This window comes from Prionailurus viverrinus, chromosome B1 (assembly GCF_022837055.1).
Source record: "Prionailurus viverrinus isolate Anna chromosome B1, UM_Priviv_1.0, whole genome shotgun sequence".
Classification (NCBI taxonomy): Eukaryota; Metazoa; Chordata; class Mammalia; order Carnivora; family Felidae; genus Prionailurus; species Prionailurus viverrinus.
This window is the reverse complement of record NC_062564.1, coordinates 31,040,997-31,061,892: the sequence shown is the minus strand read 5'-3', so window position 1 is coordinate 31,061,892 and position 20,896 is coordinate 31,040,997. Positions and strand designations below refer to the sequence as shown.

General features: G+C 42.4%; 2 protein-coding genes and 1 non-coding gene across 5 annotated transcripts; 1 reads left to right on the top strand and 2 right to left on the bottom strand.

The window, feature by feature from the left end:
• Positions 1 to 511: 511 nt before the first annotated feature.
• TTI2 (TELO2 interacting protein 2) lies at positions 512 to 11,306 on the top strand. Of its 3 annotated transcripts, XM_047856487.1 has the most exons (8): positions 517 to 1,997; positions 3,114 to 3,300; positions 3,862 to 3,954; positions 6,098 to 6,285; positions 6,363 to 6,506; positions 8,260 to 8,422; positions 9,317 to 9,499; positions 11,115 to 11,306. In XM_047856487.1, exons 1-7 carry the CDS (start codon positions 1,351 to 1,353, stop codon positions 9,419 to 9,421), a joined length of 1,527 nt encoding a protein of 508 aa, XP_047712443.1. In that variant the 5' UTR covers positions 517 to 1,350; the 3' UTR covers positions 9,422 to 9,499; positions 11,115 to 11,306. The 3 variants fall into 3 exon arrangements, with proteins under 3 accessions (XP_047712444.1, XP_047712446.1, XP_047712443.1); XM_047856488.1 differs by lacking the exon at positions 11,115 to 11,306 and having other exon boundaries at positions 512 to 1,997; positions 9,078 to 9,446; XM_047856490.1 differs by lacking the exon at positions 3,862 to 3,954 and having other exon boundaries at positions 514 to 1,997.
• Positions 524 to 627, bottom strand: LOC125165094 (small nucleolar RNA U13). Its single transcript, XR_007151980.1, has one exon. It is a non-coding gene; the product is annotated as a small nucleolar RNA U13 (small nucleolar RNA).
• MAK16 (MAK16 homolog) lies at positions 9,834 to 19,939 on the bottom strand. The gene is made up of 10 exons (XM_047856491.1): positions 19,852 to 19,939; positions 17,088 to 17,137; positions 16,886 to 16,995; positions 16,715 to 16,779; positions 16,155 to 16,306; positions 14,866 to 14,920; positions 11,898 to 11,972; positions 11,092 to 11,196; positions 10,309 to 10,374; positions 9,834 to 10,142 (listed from the first exon to the last, which is right to left on the bottom strand). The coding sequence occupies exons 1-10, from the start codon at positions 19,864 to 19,866 to the stop codon at positions 9,948 to 9,950; spliced, it is 888 nt and encodes a 295-aa protein (XP_047712447.1). The 5' UTR covers positions 19,867 to 19,939; the 3' UTR covers positions 9,834 to 9,947.
• Positions 19,940 to 20,896: the final 957 nt, after the last annotated feature.

Here is a 20,896-nt window from a genome sequence, read left to right as displayed (position 1 = left end):
CCGAACCAATGACCGCTAGGTGGTTGTGGGCCCCTGCTCGAACCTGCAGATTGTCGAGGCCCGCTGGCTCGCTCCCGGCGCCGCCTGCCGCCCAGACCCAGTACTGCGCTAGGCCACACCGCAGCACAGGGCGCTCACACTCGAGAGGCGCCGCCTGCCGCCCAGAGCCCAGTACTGCGCGTGGCCACACCGCAGCGCAGGGGGCTCACACTCGAGAGCCGGCCCCCGGCGCGACCGCGCCGCCCGAACCACTCGTCTTGCTGGAAGGCCCCCCGCGCCGGGGTGGGAGTGGTCAGACTTCAGAAGTCCATCCTCGCCGGACACTGGCAACTGACTCCCCGCAACCCACGGGTAGCCACAAAAACGCCGGCTCCCGGCTACTAACACCTGGTATGGAACTAAAAAGCTAGTACTCGAATCCAACTAGAAAATAAGCGTGACAACCTGCAACCAGAACACCGACGGATATAAAGGACACTAACTTTTTGCATCACTGAAGAGTAAAAGGATCCTCCCAAGTTCACGTCAGACGGGTAATGTGCCAGCGTCGTAACAAGGTTTAAGGGTGGCACATGTCACACAACGGCGTGAACACCCAATCATCACGCTTATGAACTACAAAAGGATCGAGACCCGTTTCCTGTTAAGGAGTCCCGAGGATGTCCCACTGACTTTTCAGAAAGGGTGACATACATAGTACTTATACACTCAGTCTCAACCGTAAAATCCTGTACACTTTTCAGACATTATCGATGTTCTTCTTTTGTTCCTACCTTACTAAATGGAAACAGAAACAAAACTAGCAAGTGGATCTATCTATGCAAATTTTTCGCCCAAACGCCACCTTTTCTGGAACCCGATTCTCTGTTGCTTTACGACAGTAGGTCGTGAAATGACGAAGTGTTGCCTCAATATCAGCGGAAGCTAGCTTTGTGCTTTGCGGCAGCGAGGATAGCTAGGTCCGGATCCTGATGGGCACAGGGCGTGCGGGAAGGTCTGGAGGTGCCCGTGGAGGTGTTCTGCTCATACCTTAGGGGGTTATTTCTTAAACTCTTAGGGTTTTGTTTTTGTTTTTAATCATCCGTTGGGAGTCTGAGATTCTCTTACTCCCAGAGAGGCTCCTTTCCCTTTCCTGCACCTTTTCCTCTACAGACTTTACTTTTATTATGCTGGTTAGACTCTTGGTCCTCCGTCCCCCGGACGTCTTGCCGTTTTATTTGGCTTTAGTTGTTTTCTTGGGGAGAATTCCAGCATCCGAGTGATCTTTCTCTAGCAGACCCCCCCCCCCCCACCTTGCCTCCATCTTGGTTCTCTGGGGGAGACCAGCTCATCATTGCCGCAGTCCGAGAAATGGAGCATGACCGCTCTCGGGAATCCCCATCGCGGGAAGGCACTTCCTTGCCGGGAGAGTGGCCTTCCTCGGCCCTCGGACAGTCCTTCTCCCAGATTTTGCACCGCCTTACCAGCCAGGAGTCCCGACGGGGCAAGGGCAAAAGTGCAGCAGTTCAGGACCTCGGTGCTCTCATAGAAGCCACAGAACGCGATCAGTTTTTTGAAGGGAGTGGCACATCGCTCCACGGAATGCCCGAAGTGCTGGGGCAGGTGGCAAAAGCCCTGGAGAAGTATGCAGCCCCACCCAAGGAGCAGGAAGGTAGAGGTCATGGTTACTCTGAAGTGGCCGAGAAAGCGGCAGCAGTTGGCTTAGTATTTCTTAAACTCATGGGGAAATTTGAGGCGGCTAAGAATTCCTTGGTTTGCCCTAAGTGGAAGACAGGCCTACGTGACTTGGCAGGACCCATCTATATTTTTGCGGTCACACACAGCTTGGAGCAACCATGGACCAGCCCAAGATCCCATGACGTTGCTGGAGAGGTGCTCGCCTTACTCCTTCAAGTTACTGAGTGTGGTTCTGTGGCAGGATTTCTGCACGGAGAAAATGAAGATGAGAAAGGGAGATTTATTTTAATAATGGAGCTTCTTAAACCCGATTTGAATAAGTGAGTATTCTTGAGAGAGCTACTTACTTGAGCTTCAGCCTAACGTTTTAGAATGTTAGAGCTCAAAGAAACTTGAGTTTCTTCATCAATAAGATAAAGGTGTTGTAATAGGAGATTTCTTAAGGCCCAGAAAGGTTGTGATTTGCTATAAATGACATTAGACATTGGCAAATTCTACATTAGAGCCCCGGTCTTCAGACTCCCCATTTTCTAGTGCTCTTTGCCATCCTCCTGACAACTGCCCTTGGCATTGGAAGTTCTGTTCAAATTATTTATACTGAACTTTCTTCAGTTAGGTGAGAATGGGATTTGGAGAGGATTTAAACTTAAGTGGTTTGAATTTAAACTCGGGGATCTTGAAACTCATCAACAGTTATTAGATAAGGATGGTTATTAGATATGGAAGCAGTGTTTGGGATGAAAAACACCCTGTAGATTGCTGTTAGCTAAAGTGTTTTCTGTCAGTTCTGCCTGCTATTATGTTAGTATTTGTAACACCAGAGTGATGAGAGAAAAAATGTGTACATAACTCTCACTTACCAGGAACTTGGAGTTCAAAGGCTTGGTTTGGAGGTAGTCTGGTACTTCTTTTTATTGCTTCTGAGTAGAACCAGGTCAGAGGGCTTCTCTGAACCTGTTTCATTTTTTTGTAATATAAAGATAATATTATCTATTACAGAGTTATTTTGAAGGTTAGTTAAGTGTGTAAACCCACTTTATAAGTTGTAAATTGCTGTTCAAATATTGACTCATTTACTCCCTTACAATAATTATAGTGATGCTTGAAGACATTTCCTTTACTTCTCTCCCGTGTCAGCACGTCTTCTCTGTAACCACCCACAGATTCTTTACAAGCTGTTGGTTATAAATGGATCCTTCTCATTGGATTAGCTTTAGACCCAGAGCCCTGGGTGATTATTAAATGTATTTAGTGTAAGTTATTTTGATTTAGTATGCGTAACATCAAGAGATATCTTATAGGGTATGTATTTTTTTCAAGGGCAAGATAATGCTTTATTAGCTTGAAGAGTTTAATTTTTTTTTTTTTTTTTTTTTTTTTTTTTGCTAGCTAACACTGTATCACTTTACTTCCTGTGGTTTCACATTTCCATATAGAGAATCCTGGAAGAATAACCCTGCCACAAAACATGTTTTCTCATGGACTCTGCAGCAGGTCTCTCGACCCTGGCTGAACCAACATCTGGAGAGGATACTTCCCCCATCGCTGCTCATCTCGGATGACTATCAAACAGAGAACAAAATACTGGGTGTCCACTGCCTCCGTCACATCGTGCTTAATGTGGTGAGCGACCTCTGCACTTTGTCATCTGTGTTGATGGGACAGACTGAGTCATGATATCACTATTCTTGCCTTTTCATATTTCCTATTAACTTTCCATTAATGCCGTTACGTGAAAAAAAATCACTTCTTTATATTTTTTCTTTATATTTTCCTTCTGCCAGCCTAGTAGATTGTGTCTCGTAGGTAATATGTGGAAGACACCTGGGCCATGCTCACGCGTGTCAAAATGAATAACCAGACCTTAAATAATTAACAGTTGACTTTCAAGGAGCAAAAGAATCGGAAACTGAAAGGGATTACACCCAAATGCGCAAGCTGTTACTCAAGGAAACTTTTTTTTTTTTTCCCCCTCTTAACTATGTGTTGTGGAGCTTTAAAAAAGTATACACAGAAGTAGAGGGTGCTGTTCTGGGCCCAGCACCCTTCCACTGCACCACTTTGCCGAGAGTGCTATTGTGAATCCTTTGGTGTAATAGACCCTACGTACCCGTAATTCAAGTTCGAAAATCATCCATGGTTTGGCACCGTTGGGAAGCTTTTAACGGGGTAATTTGCTTGCAGCCAGCTGCTGATTTGCTCCAGTATAACAGAGCCCAGGTCCTCTACCACGCCCTTTTCAACCACCTGTACACACCGGAGTACCGCCTCATCCAGGTAACCCTACGATTTGTTTATTGGCTGTGAGTCTCAGTTCTCAAATTCGAGGAGAAGGTGGCATTGTGCGAATAAGAATAGTTGAGCCCTTTTCCTCTCTTGGAAAATGAGGATGATAACTAAGTCAGGGCCAACTTGAAAATAAAGAGGTAGCAAATGACTCGTGAAAATGTCTCAATACTGAGCAGGCATCCACATTGCTGAGTCTCCACAGAAAAGCCAGTGTTTTATCTTCATCTGGGTCAATTACACATTATTTGAGGGTGGTTTTATGTGTGAAAAGTTCTGTTTTACTAATCTTAAGTGTTCTTCTCTGCTCCTCTCTATGAACTCACAGTTGAAACTCTAACTTGGAGGTTAGATGTTCCAGTGCCATTCTTTCATCCAATACACATTAAATACCTACTGTGTGCTAGTAACCACTGTCCGTTCCAAGAATGAATGAATCAAATCAATGAATCTTAAAGCCTTTCTGGCTTTAAGAAACCCTTTGAGGGGCGCCTGGGTGGCTCAGTCGGTTGAGCGACCGACTTCGGCTCAGGTCACGATCTCGCGGTCTGTGAGTTCGAGCCCCGCGTCGGGCTCTGTGCTGACAGCTCAGAGCCTGGAGCCTGCTTTGGATTCTGTGTCTCCCTCTGTTTCTGCCCCTCCCCCACTCACGCTCTGCCTCTCTCTCTGTCAAAAATAAATAAACATTAAAAAAAAGAAACCCTTTGGAAAGACACGTAAATAAATGAGTATTTTTACATGTCTACAGTGCAGAGTGATAAATCTATTAAAAGACATTTGTATAAAGGGCAGCACATGTCCAGCAAAAGGCAGTTAACCAGGTTTGGTGGTGTTGGGATGGTTTTAGGATTTGGGAAGGAGGTGATATTTGACGGATGAATAGAACTTTCTTAGGATGGGAGAACATTCTGAAGACAGAGAAAAGAAGTTACATAAAATCAGAGGTGGAAATAACCTTTTTTGTGCCTGCCCTCCCTTCCCTTGTCCCCCTGCCACCTTTCATTTTAAATATTAATTTAGGTATTAAATTGAGGATCCAGGTTCTAAGAGCCAAAAAGTTTAGGGCTCTTTAGATGGTGGTTTAAAAACAAAACAAAACTCATAGAAAAACCAAAAATCTCAGGAGAGCTAGAAGGGACTGCCTTGACACTGAAACTTCAGATAGGGTAGGTCAAACTGGACACAGATGAGGACCATCTTAGATTCTGTTCAGGAGTGGTTTTACTGTAAGTACGTATAACTACTTATTTATAAACTTTATAAACTTATTTAATGGCAATGGACTTAGACTCCTAAAATTTGGGTTAAAGTCTGGGGCGCCTGGGTGGCTCAGTCAGTTGAGCATCCAGCTCTTGATTTCGGCTCAGGTCATGATCTCACAGTTCGGGATTCTCTCTTGCTCTCTCTCTAACCCTCCCCTCCTCAGCCTCTCTCAAAATAAATAAATAAACATGAAAAAAAAATTAATTTGGGTTATTCCCAGGTGTGCTCCTGAAGTCCCATTTCATAGCTTAGCAAAGAACAGTCTTGAGTAGATGTTAACTTGTTTGGAGATAACGTAAAACAAATTTGAAAATATAAAGTAAGGGGTGCCTGGGTGGCTCAGTTGGTTAAGTGTCCAACTTGGCTCAGCTCGTGATCTTAGTTCATGAGTTCAAGCCCCACATCGGGCTCTGTGCCAACAGCTCAGAGCCTGCAGCCTGCTTCAGATTCTGTCTCTTTCCCTCTGCGCCTCCCCTGCTTATACCCTCTCAAAAATATACGCTTAAAAAAAAAAAAAAAGAATATAAAGTAGCATACACTTGGGGTGCCTGGGTGGCTCAGTCAGTTAAGCATCTGACTTTTGATTTTGGCTCAGGTCATGATTTCACGATTTGGGAGTTCCAAGCCCATGTTGGGCTCTGCATTGATAGCACAGAGCCTGCTTGGGATTCTGCCCCTCTCTCTCTCTCCCCTCCCCCACTCATGCGCTCTCTCAAAAAAAAAAAATTAAAAATAATAATACACTTCCTGTGTTTTTACTAGTATCTTTCAGAATTCTATAATGTGGACCCCACGGACAGATTAATAAGGGTGCTAGACGAGTCAGTGAATGCAAATGAACAAATGCTTCTTTTCTGTTACTTCCTCCTAGGCTGTGCTCTCGTGTCTGCTGGACTTATTCCCCGTCTTGGAGAAAGGCCTGCACTGGAAGGGAGGTGGGGCTCGACCCACCACACACTGTGACGAGGTGCTGCAGTTGATCCTGACCCACATGGAGCCAGAGCACCGCCTTCTCTTACGCAGGACCTATGCAAGAAACCTGCCAGCCTTTGTGAAGAGGCGAGTGTCCGGCCGCTGGTCTGGGCGCACCCCTCAAGTTCATCCCTGTGGTGCCACATCTTCTCTTCCCTTTTCAGGTTGGGGATCCTAACTGTCCGGCACTTGAAGAGGCTGGAGCGAGTCATCATCGGCTACCTGGAGGTTTACGATGGGCCAGAGGAGGAGGCTAGACTGAAGACACTGGAAACCTTAAAACTTCTCATGCAGTACACTTGGCCCAGGTAAAACAGCCAAGCAGGCAGGTGGGCCAAGAGGGACAAAACTCAGCCAGTTTTCACTTCAGAGCTTGTCCAGGTATACTTTCAGTACAAAGTATTAAGGACAGGCCTGTTTTTACATTGCTATTGAATTTTGAACTGAAGTTGCATTGAAAAGATAAAATACACCCATTGTTACTTCAGGTGTATATCCCTCAATTTATAATGCATATTAGAATTTCAGAGTCCACTTAGAAGTGCTGTAATAGACATGCTTAACTTTGTTCACCCTAAGGTTTTTGAAATCTAATTAAGAACAGAGAACTTCATAGTTCATTACTCATACTCATAGTTCATAGCTCATTACTGAACATGTGTGGAGCAGTGACCAGGAGAATACTGAGAATATCATTGCTTAGAAAGCATTCCAACTCTGGCTTGAGGTGGTGTCAGGAACAATAAAGTGGAAGGGAAACATGTTAAGTCAGCAAAATACTTTCTTGCATCAACAAAGTTTAATTCAGCTGGAGTCCAGTGCTCTAACATCTGTATCTGTTCTGAACCACAGTACTCTCATTTCCTTAGGATGTACCCAACCTTTTCCCTTAGTTACATCTGGAACTGGACTGCCTTGGTTTACTTACAGTCTTTCTCCTCCACTGAACTGTAACACCACTACTTTGGTATATTGAGTATATGAAAGTTTAACCAGTACCTGGTTCTTAAATACACAAATATTTGAAGAATGAATAGACTAAAATAGACCGAATAGATGGATGAAAGAAATTGAATCCAGTTAACATTGGCAGGTCTTTAAAGAGCAGAGACTAAGCTTCCAAGTCGGGATTGGCAAGCCCAAGTAGGAAGGTGAGAAAATCAGTGCCCTGTATGGCACGAGGGGGGGCTGGGGAGTGGGAAACAGCAGGTTTTATGTTGACGATAGGTGGAGGACTGAGCAGCGAACAGTATAAGAAATCGTTAAGTACTTACTAGATCAAGGGATGTAAGCTTTTATTCTCCCAGTCACATTTCTGACCAGAGGTATGGTTTACTGTGCATATTTTTGCACTACAAGTTCCATTATTGTTCAGCTTCCATTAAGGCTTTTAAGGTTTTTTTGTTTTGTTTTTTTATTGTAAGAAAAACTACATACAGTTTGCCATTTAAAATGGATTCAGTGGCATTAAGTACCTTCACGATTTTGTACAGCCATCACCACTGTCCTTTTCCAGAACTTTTTTTCATCAAAATAAAAACTTTCAAAAATGCTAAGAAGTTGAAGTTAAATGGGCTGGGCTTAACTGAGGGTAAAAGCTAGGATCTGGAATTAAATAACAGAAAATTCTAATTACAATTAGGTCCCAGAAGCCAAGCATATTTCACTTCATTTTAAGTTTCCAGGCCTATGACTGTGTAAGTTAAAGGACTGTAGGCCATCTCCTGTTCTCTGGCCCAAAGTAAAAGCCCCTGGTAAGGGGAGATCCCACTTCTCACTTTCCAGGTGGGGCGATTTCCTTACAGTAGAACCAAGCTTCTGGCTTGGCAGGCCAGAGTATGTGTATTGGAGCCATGCTGCAGAAAAAAGGGCTCAAAATGAGTTCAGAAATCTGGCGTCTGGTCTCTAGTTCTGCTTCCAGCTCCCTGGTCTCCTAAGTCATTTAACTTCAGTTCCTTCATTTAGGAAATAAGGGCTTTACAACTTAGATGGCCTTGGAAGTCTCAGTTTTAATATCCTGATTTTAGAGGACGAACGTAACTTTTTTCTTCCTGATTCCAGAGTTTCCTGTAGACGTGTGGTCTTCCTGAAGGCTCTCTTGAAACTGATCTGTGATGTAGCGAGGGATCCAAACCTTACACCTGAGCCTGTTAAGAGCGCCTTGTTAGAAGAGGCCACAGATTGCCTGATTCTCCTGGACCACTGTTGTCAAGGACAAGTGAAGGTAAGAGTCTGCAACCTGGTCCTTAGGAAGCTCCTATGATTGATTATAATTTACTGTTCACATGCCTGACCAAGTCTGTAAATGAACATGCATGGTTCAGGTTTTCACCTGGGAGCCCTCTAACCTTCAATAAAGGCGGATTAACTTATTCAACTTTTAAAGCTATTCGAGGTATTTAGGCCAAAAGGCAAGAGGCTCAGGAGATGTCTCTGGGGTGAGGATAGAAAATGGGCAAAAGACTAAGAGTTCTTAAAATTTAAGTTCTGTTATATCTGATTTTTTTTTTAAGGATTTTTTTTTTAAATAATGAGCTATAAGCCACCAAGAAGTAATAATATAGAGTAATTCAGATCCCAGAAATGCTTCCAGTTTTTCCAGGGCACCTGCATTTTTATTTATCCTTACTTTTCCACATGGAAATTCTTTAGTTTCACATGCCACAAAAGTTAACTTGTCATAGCCAAAGCATATAATGGCTGTGTGTATATTTACATATATTTATAAACTATTGCCTCATTTCTTATCCCACTTAGAAATCTTCAGGTTATAAAGCAGCATGAAAAAAATTCATATCCTAACAATATTTATAGAGTATTGTTTGTTGTGTTATCAGTTTATTCAAATTACTTCGTACTGGCTCTTTAATCTCTGGCAGTTTTCAAGTCCTGGATCCAATCTAATTTGCATCGGCTGGGATCAGTCTGCTGCTTCCTGAGCCAGCAGGACATCTGCCTACATGCCAACACAGCTTTTAAAGTTACACCTGTTCCATGAACTGTTCCCTAGTCTCATCCATTCTTTCTCTTTGAACATGGTACCGAGAAACAAGAACCGAGGTAAAAGGAACAGAAGTATCAATTAAAAAGAAAAAGCCTGTTTGGTTTCATATTTCAGGGTCTCCTGGTCAAAATTCTCCAAAGCTGTGAAGACACCAAGGTGGTGAACTGTATCAGAAAAGTCCAGCAGGTTTCTGAAGGCACGCCCTACGATGGAACTTAAGATTTGTCTTACTTTCCTAAAACAGGAAGACTTTTCTTCTTGTTCCAACTGTATACATGGAATCATTTAAGAAAAAAGGTATTTTTACACTCAACAGTGTAACTTAGTTCTTTTTCCTTCTTTTATTCCCACAGAGGTAGGGAAAGGAGAACAAGAAAAAACTGAAATCTGAACATTTCTAAATAAAGTTGAGGGGGGGTGGGGGAGAAGGATACCAAGGAAAACAGGTGGGTAGCATTTAAAATTTAGAAATATTTACACCCACAGATTCATCTGTTAAGCTTCTTGGGCTCAAGCTGTTACTTCAAAACATATGCCAACACTATAAAAATACTCTGTTCACAACTTAAGGCTTTCTCCACTCCCAGATTTCCTTGCCCCACAGAAGCAGCATAAATATTAAAGACACAAATATTGTGTGAAATACTGTATGAAAGAGCAAAACCTGGAGGTATATACATGGTTAAGGTAAAAGAAAGGAGGATACTGAAAATGTTCAGTCCTGTTGCAGATATCTGAAGGGAAGTCATGTGGTTTTGGCCTTGGCCACAGGCTCTGTCTCCTGCTCATACTCAATCTCTACGTAGGCTCGTTTCCTCCGCAAAGGTCCTTTCAAGGGTGTTTTGCCTTTATGTTTGGCATCAAGGGCCTTTTCTTCTTCCTCACTGGAGGATTTATCATCCTGATCTTCATCACTACTGGCATCCAGCTTATCCATATCCTGATATGGAGAGAGGAAAAAAAGAGAGAAAATGCTAGATGCATCTCCCCAACTCCTTTCATCGTCCTCTCAATTTAGAACTAGGCAATTTATCTGCCTCTGTGTGTGTTCAGAAACGTTCTGTTCTCTGAAGGTCATAGGTCAATTTTTTGCCCATAAATCTCACCTCAAAATCACTTATGTCACTCTCATCCACCTCATCATCTTCCACAAACTCTCTCTTTCCCACATCCTAAAACAAAAACATAACTGTTAAGTTGAAAATACAGAATGAAAATTCAGCTCACGCATCTAATTCTATTCTTTGATAAGTGCAACAGTAACAAACAGAATCATAGTCTACTTACTTAGTCCCAACCAAAATCTAATTATTTCCAAGTTTAATACTTCTGAATTAAAACATTTTAGGGACATCAATTCTCATGCCTAATACAAATCATTAGATCATTTTAGTTTGCTAAAAAAAAAAAGTACATTAGAAAGGCTTTACAAACACCTAAATCTATTAATTTCAAATATCAAAAAAGGGTCACTACTAGGAAAAGTACACCTATGTGCCTGTATGAGCGCACCATGTGATTAGCAATTACCTGCTAAATCTGGCCTTTTTCTAAAAGACTATCACTCAAGTACCTCCCCTATATTAATAGTGAAATTAAATCCTGTATAAATTTCAGGTTCCTGAATGGTATATTCTGTCAGCTGATGAGGATTCTTCATTTGTCCCTTGCAGGAAAAATCTCAGAATGCCAATAAGTAAGATTAAAATCCAACGTGTTAATAGTTTGTTGACTGAACTAAAATTAATCTCATGATAGAAAAAAAAGGACCAAATAATTATTTTTGGGTAGGGGAGTGAAAATGCTGTTCTGTCACTCAAGTACATATAAAGAGATCTAGGTCTACAGGTTACTGCTTTAGGAAGCACAAACGAACAAACAAGGCTTACTTCTTCATCATCTTTTTCCTCAGCATCTGAAGAGTCACTCTCTGCCTCCTGCTGTTCCAGGGCCTTGTCGAAGGCATGAATGGGGAAGTTGTAGATGTCGCCATACTGAAGAACATAAATACAGACTGGCTTTAAGAACATCTGGATTTTACACTTGAAGTCCACTGTCCGATGACATACTGTTTTCTCCTCAGTGATTAAATGAGAATACTTAATGTGATGGATAATAATTTTTCTATATTAATTTCAAGTCTAGAGCCAACAGTGTCTTTACAAGCCCATTTCTGACATTTAAGTAATCAGTGGTTAATACCAAACACTATAAACTTAGTAGTTTATAAAATCAGTGGGTTGGAACAAATGTAAATTTGCTGATAGGAAATAATACGGGAAAAATAAGTTCTATCCGTTTTGTCTCATAAATGACACTAATTTTTAAGAAGATTTAACTCCTTTTAAAGAACCTTAGACTAGGGTAATACGCAGGAGGATCAGAACTGCATGCCTTTTCTTATCTAGAGCTCTGAAACCGTTGCGTCAGGAACAGGAGTTCACAGTATGGTACTAAAGGGAAAGGTCTCTTTGCTGGATGGAACATCAACGGTAACCAGGGCACCTTTCGTGTTCATGTTCACGAACTAAGACGGGGAAGCCAAGGCCTGTATATTTGTTCTATTCCAGGAACAAAATCAAGGTGAAGATCTTTCCAGCATCTTTGAAAGTAAAACACACTTCCCACTATTTCCTAGCATGATGTTACTGTCTAAAAAGTGAAATTTATATCCCAAACTTCCTAGCTTTCTCACCGTATCTTGTTTCAGTCGCTCCAGCAATTCCTTTTCAATGGCATTGTCCAGCTGAGCAGCTATTAATGCCTTTTCCTGTAACAGAAAAATTTGAGTAAACTCATTTACTTCCTTAGTACTCCTATTTCAGCCTGTAGAAGTAAAAAAAAAAAATCACTTTTTTCCCCTCTTGCTTTAAAAAAAAATCACATACCACGATCAAGTGGGATTTATTCCCAGGATGCAAGAGTGGTTCCACATTCACAAAATAACATGATACATACGTATCATTAGGAGAAACGATAAAAACCATATTATCATTTCAATAGATGCAGAAAAAGCATTTGACAAAGTACAGCAACCATTCGTGATAAAAACCCTCTGCAAACTAGGTCTAGAGGGAACATATCTCAACATAATAAAGGCCTTATTTGAAAAACGCACAGCCAACATCATCATCAATGGGGAAAAACAGCTTTTCCCGTAAGGTCAGGAACAAGGCAAGGATGTCCACTCTCACCACTTTTATTCAATATAGTACTAGAAGTCCTAGCCACAGCCATCAGACAACAGAAAGAAATAAAAGGCAAACCAAATTGGTAAGGAAGAAGTAAAATTCTCATTATATGCAAATGACATGACACTGTATATATAGAAAACCCTGAAGGCTCCACCAAAAAACTACTAGAACTGATCAATGAATTCGGTAAAGTCACAGGATACAAAATCAATGTACGGAAATCTGTTGCATTCCTATACACTAACAATGAAGCGGCAGAAAGTAAAATTAAGAAAACAATCTCATTTACAATTACATCAAAAATGATAAAATATCTAGGAATAAACTTAACCAAAGAGATGAAAGACCTGTATTCTGAAAACTATAAAACACTGATAAATTCAAGATGATGCAAAAAAATGGAAAGACTCATGGGGCTGGAAGAGCAAATCTTGTTAAAATGTCCCCACACCAAAGCAATCTACACATTTAATGCAATTTCTATCAAAATACCAATAGCATTTTTCACAGAACTAGAATAGTAAAACCACAGAAGACCCTGAACAGGCAAAGCAATGTTGAACAAGAAAAAACTGAAGGTATCACAATTCCAGATTTCAAGTTATATTACCAAGCAGTAGTAATTAAAACAGTATGGTACCGGCATAAAAATAGACACATAAGGGGTGCCTGGGTGGCTCGGTCGGTTAAGCGTCCGACTTCGACTCAGGTCACGATCTCGTGGTCCGTGAGTTCGAGCCCCACGTCGGGCTCTGGGCTGATGGCTCAGAGCCTGGAGCCTGTTTCTGATTCTGTGTCTCCCTCTCTCTCTGCCCCTCCCCCGTTCATGCTCTGTCTCTCTCTGTCCCAAAAATAAATAAACGTTGAAAAAAAAAAATTTTTTTTAAATAAAAAAAAAAAATATTTCTGTACAGCAAAGGAAACAATCAACAAAACTAAAATGCAACCTACTCAATGGCAGAAAATATCTGCAAATGACATATCTGATAAAGGGTTAGCATGTAAAGAACTGATACTACTCAATACCCAAAAACAATCCAATTTAAAAATGGGCAGGGGCACCTGGATGGCTCAGTTGGTTCCGTGTCCGACTTCAGCTCAGGTCATGATCTCATGGTTCGTGGGTTTGAGCCCAGCATTGGGCTCTGCACTGGCAGTGCGGAGCCTCCTCGGGATTCTCTCTCTCTCCCTCTGCCCCTCCCCCCAACTTGCATGCGAACACACACACACACACACACACACACACACACACACACACACGCACTCACTCTCTCAAACTTAAAAAAAATAAAATAAAAATGGGCAGAAGACATGAACAGACATTTCATCAAAGATACCAGATGGCCAAAAGACACGTGAAAAGATGCTCAACATCACTCATCAGGGAAATGCAAATCAAAACCACAATGAGGTATCACCTCACACCTGTCAGAATGGCTAAAATCAAAAACACAAGAAACATCAAGTGTTGGTGAGGATGTGGAGAAAAACCCGTTTGCACCGTCGGTGGGAATGCAAACTGGTGTAGCTGTTGTAGGAAACAGTATGGGAGAGACCTCAAAAAGTTAAAAACGGAACTACACTACAATGCAGGCAATGCACTACTGGTATTTACCCCAAAAAATGAAAACACTAATTCAAAGGGTTACACACGCCCTCCTGTTTATGCCAGCATTATTTACAATAGCCAAAATATGGGAGCAGCCCAAGTGTACGTCGATTGATGAATGGATAAAGAGAAAGTGGTATTTAAGAAACAAAACAAACAAGGGAAAAAAAAAAGCCAAACAGATCCTTAACTATACAAAACTGATGGTTACCAGAGGGGACGTGGGTTGGGGGGAATGGGGGAAAGAGGGAATGGGAATTAGAGAGTACATTTACCATGGAAAAAAAAAGAAAAAAGAATGCTCAAACCCTGCTTTGAGTAGTATGCAATGTATAAGATTAACAACATACCAAAATTCTGATTTCTCTCTCTTTTAATGTTTGCTTTTGAGAGAGAGAGACAGAATGTGAGCAGGGGAGGGGCAGAGAGGGAGACACAGAATCTGAAGTGGGCTCCAGGCTCCAAGCTGTCAGCACAGAGCCTGATGCAGGGCTCGAACTCACAGACCTCAAGATTATGACCAGAGCCAAAGTTGGACACTTACCTGACTGAGCCACCCAGGTGTCCCCCAAAATTCTGATTTCTAAAATACTTAATTTCAAGAATCTCAGACAAGGTACTTCTCTGTTCTCCATTAAAGATATCTCCAAGAACCCTTATTTTAACCTGCCCTGAAAATCATAATCTTAAAATACGAATATCCAATATCTTATGCAACTAATACTGTTATCTATTAGCGAACCATTACCCAAGGCCCAAACAGTTCACAGGAAATGGTGACTGAATATTTCTCATGATCCCTACCTATAGAGTCCTACCCTCAATGAGATACAGCTATGAATACAAGAAGGGTAAGTTACCTCTCTTCTTTTTTCCCTCCGCTCCACCTTCTTACTCAAGGGAACAAGCTTCCTCCTATGGAAAATAAAACACATTATCAGAAAACCCAAGGGCATGTTTTGTGTGTTCCTTTAAAAAAATGAGAAAATAGGAATGGAGTTGATTTTGCAGGGCTCAGCTCAATATAGCTAACATTATATACCTGTAATTCCCTAAGTAGTTAATACTACAAGTCACACATTTTTACACATATTTTTATGCTTATTTTACTTTTTGTTTTCTTTGAGCATTCTGAGACTTCTGAGGGCACTCACCATGCTTCACGATTAATGCTTCAGTTAACTAAAATAAAGAATTTTCTGTAGGGATGCTTGGGTGGCTCAGTCGGGTAAGTGTCTTACTTTGACTCGGGTCACAATCTCCCGTGAGTTCAAGCCCCGCATGGGGCTCACTACTGTCAGTGCAGGGCCTGCTTCGGGTCTTCTGTCCCCTGCCCCTCTCTCTGCTCCCCCCCTCCCCCGACCCCCAACTATCGCATGCTCTCTCTCAAAAACAAACATAAAAAAAAAAAAAATTGTCTGTAGAAGACTGCCACCTTTAGCTTTCTCTGCAGGTCACAACGAAAAAGTATTAGGACCTAGCACTCCTTAGTAAGATATCCAATTAATTCCATGGATTTCATATCACTTTTTAAAATTAATTTTCGGTGAACCCAGAGTAAAGTTCTGACATTCTTATTTATCCCCATTTTTTAGGTCATTGTTAAATCCCTAATTTTATGATTGTGTCAAGGAGTTATACAATTTCCTGAAGCTGATTTTCAGACAGGGAGGAGATCATCAAGTTCTACTATATTGTTTTTTATTTTTGTTTATTTTAAGCTTATTTTTATTTATTTTGAGAGAGAGAGAGAGCGCAAGCGAACACGTATGTGCGAGCAGGGGAAAGACAGAGAGAGAGGGAGAAAGAGAGAATCCCAAGCAGACTCTGCCCTGTCAGCATGCAGCCCGACATGGGGCTTGATCCCACAAACCGAGAGATCATGACCAGAGCAGAAATCAAAATTCAGATGCTTAACCAACTGAACTACCCAGGTGCCCCCCCGACCCCCACACTGTTTTTTAAACAGATCAAAGGGCACAACTTTAATCAGAGGTAAACTTTCTTCGTAGCATATCATACAAGGTTACCTGAAACTGAATTTAGTAAGAACCATTACTAGACATTTCAGAGTCTCTCCATAAAATGATCCAAGGAAAGACAGACTTAAAAAAAATACACATAATAGATGAATGATCTAAATACTTACTGTCGCTTTAATGTAAGTTTTCTAATTCGAATTAGGTACTGGGTGATCTTGGTGAATCTCTGCTTACACTTGTGTCGAATGAAACGGGGCCAATAAATTAGATTTTCATCTATTTGCTCCAGTGCTCTCTCATAGTTTTTATGAAGCCGGACCTATAAACAGAAAAAGAAAGCTTGAAGAGTGAGGGTAAATGACTAGGTGGGCCTTCACTGCTATGATACCCAGGGGCCTAATGAGGTTGGCTTCAACGTTTATTTATTTTTGGGACAGAGACAGAGCATGAACGGGGGAGGGGCAGAGAGAGAGGGAGACACAGAATCGGAAACAGGCTCCAGGCTCTGAGCCATCAGCCCAGAGCCTGCCGCGGGGCTCGAACTCACGGACCGCGAGATCGTGACCTGGCTGAAGTCGGACGCTTAACCGACTGCGCCACCCAGGCGCCCCGAGGTTGGCTTCAAAAGTTTAATGTAGCTATGGTCAAGGAAGAGAGAAAAGCATGTGGCATGTGGCAGTTTTGTTATTGATCAAGGGTCACTGTCATTTTATGTTCTAAGTCTTACCCGTTCCCAGAGCCGCCTAGGAAAAGCTGCTCGTTCTATAACCTTCATATACAAGTAGCACTGTCCTGCAAGGTAAGGTAAATACTGTTAATATTACTTACAGAGAGACGAAAGAATATCCTTTTAAAAGCTGTTGGCTAGTTCTCATGGAAGTTCAAACTAAGGAGTTACCTTTCTCTTCTTTGATAGTGGCATACTGACTGTTTGCCAGGGGACAAGACGACCGATTACACAGTCCAGTCAGGCTGTATTCATTTCTGCAAAAACTCTGAGTCTTGGTTCTAGAATGAGAGGGAAAGAGCAAAAATTGTAAGAGGGGTTAACAAGAGGACAGCTGAAGGAATCTTTGCCCAAGTTGCAAATCTAGACTCACCTTATTTTGAAGGAACAAAATTGCTTGTTTCCGAGTGTGTCCCAGATAACCTACAAGACAAGGTAAGGACACATTTCAATTGCTCTGACCCAACAGGTGGGAGTATTAACCCAGGAAAACACAGTGCCCTGGTTTACTTAGGAGGTCTCAAAGGAGTCTTTGAGGAATGAGAGGAGGAAGACATGCTTTGTAAAACAGTGTGATCTGTGGGGGCACCAGGGTGGTTCAGTTGGTTAAGCACTGGACTCTGGATTCCACCTGCTCAGGTCATGTGCTCACGGTTTGTGAGTTCAAGCCTCGCGACAGGCTGTGCTGACGTCACAGAGCCTGCCTGGGATTCTCTCTCACTGTCACCCTCCTCTACTCCTGCTCTTTCTCTCAAAATAAATATTTTAAAAATGTCTGATTTGTTTTCTTTTTATGCAGATTCTTGTAGGGAAAAAAAATACAAATTATCAGTAACCACAACCCCTTCACCCACAGATAAAACTTCATTAGAATTTTGTAAATATTTTCGAATTTTTTCTATATATGCATTCCAGCAACAGTATGCCTATATGTATATTTTTAACAAAAATGAGATATTAATTTTGTGACTTTCTTAATATGTTCATTACCCATTGTAAAAGGCTGCACAGAACTAGATTGTTGGATATATGTACCATAATTTCATCTCATCTGGGCAAAGAAAATCATCTACTGCTATCCTCTATTAACTAATGTGTTCTTTATTCATTCAGCATTGATGGTATACTTAATTTATGTAAGGCGCTGACAATCCTAAAACCTGACACACAGGAGGCACTCAAGTATTTGTTGAATGAAGTAAGGTAGTGTCCTTAAACAGTTTTACCTCTCTACTTAGGGAGAAAGAAATGTAAACAAAGCATCACAAAGCACTAGTCTAAGTGCCACAAAAGAAGTTTGTAAGAGCCTTTAAGTGGGCTGCCCTGAGGAACTGGGAAAGGCTTTAAAGCAGCTACAGTAGTTAAAGCCTAATACATAAAGAAATGTAAACAAACAACAACATTTTTGGAATTTTATAGGATGTGTGTTTGGCAGGCGATGATAGGAAACAGGTAGGAGGAAATGAAACTGGGAAACTAGGAGTTCATTCTGGCTTGTGGCTTTATTTATTATTATTTTTTTTAATGTTTATTTATTTTTGAAGGAGAGAGAGACAGAGTGCGAGTGGGGGAGGGGCAGAGAGAGAGGGAGACACAGAATCCGAAGAAGGCTCCAGGCTCTGAGCTGTCAGCATAGAGCCCGACAAGGGGCTCGACCTCACAAACTGTGAGATCATGACCTGAGCTGAAGTCGGACGCTTAACCGACTGAGCCACCCAGACGCCCCAGGCTTGTGGCTTTAAATGTCATCTGTAAGTTGATGACTCCCAAGTTGTCATCTCCTGGTCAGACTTCTCACCTGAGCTACAGACTTGTATATACATTTAACTGCCTACTTGACATCTCCACTTAGAAGCCTGAAAGGCCTCATACACATTAACATGTCCACACCCCTTAAAAGAATACTGTGTTCCTTCCCCATCTCCATAAATAAAACCACCAATGAACTATTCGAAATCCTTTGATTTCTCCCTTTTCCTCATCATTGAATCCATCACATAGTCTTTTTGGTTATACTGATAATACAGATCTCAAATGCATCCACTTCTTTTCATCTCCACCATTACAACCAGGGTTGAAACTATTTTCATCATGCTCTAGTTTCCTTGCTCTTATGCTTTCTCTCCTTGAAAAGACTATCACAAAACTAGACAACTTTTCACAAAAGTCAGATGTCATTTCCCATTAAAAGCCCTAAAAGACACTACATGAGCTTGTCCCGCAAACATATCTAACTTCATTATCTCTCTCTCTTCCCTGGATTCCTATAGCACAGGTCACATCAATATTCTTTAATACAGTCCTTCTCTCTTATATCCAGACCTTTGTATTGTACTGTTCCTACTGCCCAGATATTTTGCTTTTCCCTCAGCCCCTCAATGACGGTTCATTCTCATCTTTTAGATCTCAGCTCAAATGTCTTTTATTCAGAGAAACCTTCCCACAACAGCTTTGTCTGAAGTGGTCTCTCCTAATTACTCTCTCCTTCATCAACTTTGGTCTTCTTTTCATAGTATTATTACACAGTACAACGGTTTTAAATATGTTCACTTGTTTACCATCTGTCTCCTCCACCAGAGTGCTCCAGAAAAGCAGAGGTCTTTTGTCTGGCTTATTAAAAACTAAATCTCCAGTAATTACCACACTGCCTGGCACACAGCGCTTCTGTATTTCCCAGGACTAATTAAATGAACCGAGGATGCTTCCAAAAATTATGACGTGGGCAGACCATGAACAAATGTAAGGAAAATCCTAACACAGGAAAAAAAAAGATTATCAAGTAACGTGAACACGGAAGAATGGGATCTGGAAATCTGAAGTCTAAACTTAGCTATACCATCCCCAACCTCACCTCCACCCGCGCCTCCCACGTCCAGAGACACCATAGGCAAAGTCCTTCATTGCTGGGCACCAGGGACTGAATAAGCCAGCCCTGTGGACTGGCGCTGTTCTGGCCCCTTCACCCCGCTGGGGCAGCGCTGGAGATCCCGGGTAGACACGTGAGAGCTCCACGCTCGGAAACCGGGGTTCCGGCAGCCTCGGTTCCGGAGCGACACGAAGCTAATGGGCCATCTAAGTGTTGCTTCTGATCCCCCTAAAGCAGGAGAACCCAGGTGGCAGAAAAACAGGACACTCACATCATCTGACTGCATAGCGTCGGCAGCTCAGCGTGCAAACCCGGCCAGATCTGGGGGGCAACCATGCTTCTTCCGGAGAATCACTTCCGGAAAGCCTAGTCTCACCTATCGCGAGAATTCTGATTTCCCCGGCTTGCACAGCGCCCCTTGGCGGTCTAAGTTCCGCGCGCATCTCCAAGTCCTCCGCCACGTCCGGACCGTCGCCGTGCGCCCCCGCTGCCCTGTAGGTCTTGTTCCCGGTCTCACCCTGGGACAGTAAACCCGGCTAGGAGGCCCCTGCCACCCCGCGCAGGAGTCGGTCGAGTCCTGGAGCGCAGGGCCGAGGTCCATGGGCGCGCCGTGGTCCAAAGCGCGGGTTGTGATTGCCCCTGAGGATTGGCTGTCCCTCGCCGGCCGCCGGGCGTCCTCGGTCTCGGAGTGCGCCCGGGAAAGCGCGGACCGCCTCCCGCCGGTCCTTAGCGCCTGGAGGCCGGGGCTGCGTTGTCTTTACTCCTTCTCCGCCAGGCTGGGGAGCTCAAACTCTGTCCTTCTTCACCTGACACCCTGGTTCCCGCGCTCACTCCTCCCTCACTTAACCCCGCAGACACTCTTGTTCTCTTGTTTGGTGTGGAATTGGGTCCTGACCTTTGAAATTCATGGATTAGATAATATTTTTTTTAAAAATCGGAGGACTAACAGCTTTACCCCGCTTTTTATTTTAATGGGAAAAAGAAAACCTTTATTAGCGCACACCATTTTTCAAAAGAATGTTCAGTTTAACACCCAAAGAGTAAACAAAGGCACAGTCTCAGAATAAGGATGGGCGATTAATTTGCATATCACGGTATAAAATAATTAAGTATATCATAAGTAATGTAATTTTGCTTCATGCTGGTGAGAACTACGAATTAGAGCCACACCATTGGAAAACATTGATTTAGCAGAGGTTTGGGGAACCAAACTTAGGTTATAAAAAACAATTGCTATTTACTAAATATCTTTGGGCAAGTCAGGTAGCCTTTAGCAAATTATCCCATTTGAAAAATGCGGGTATGTGAGGTCTAGA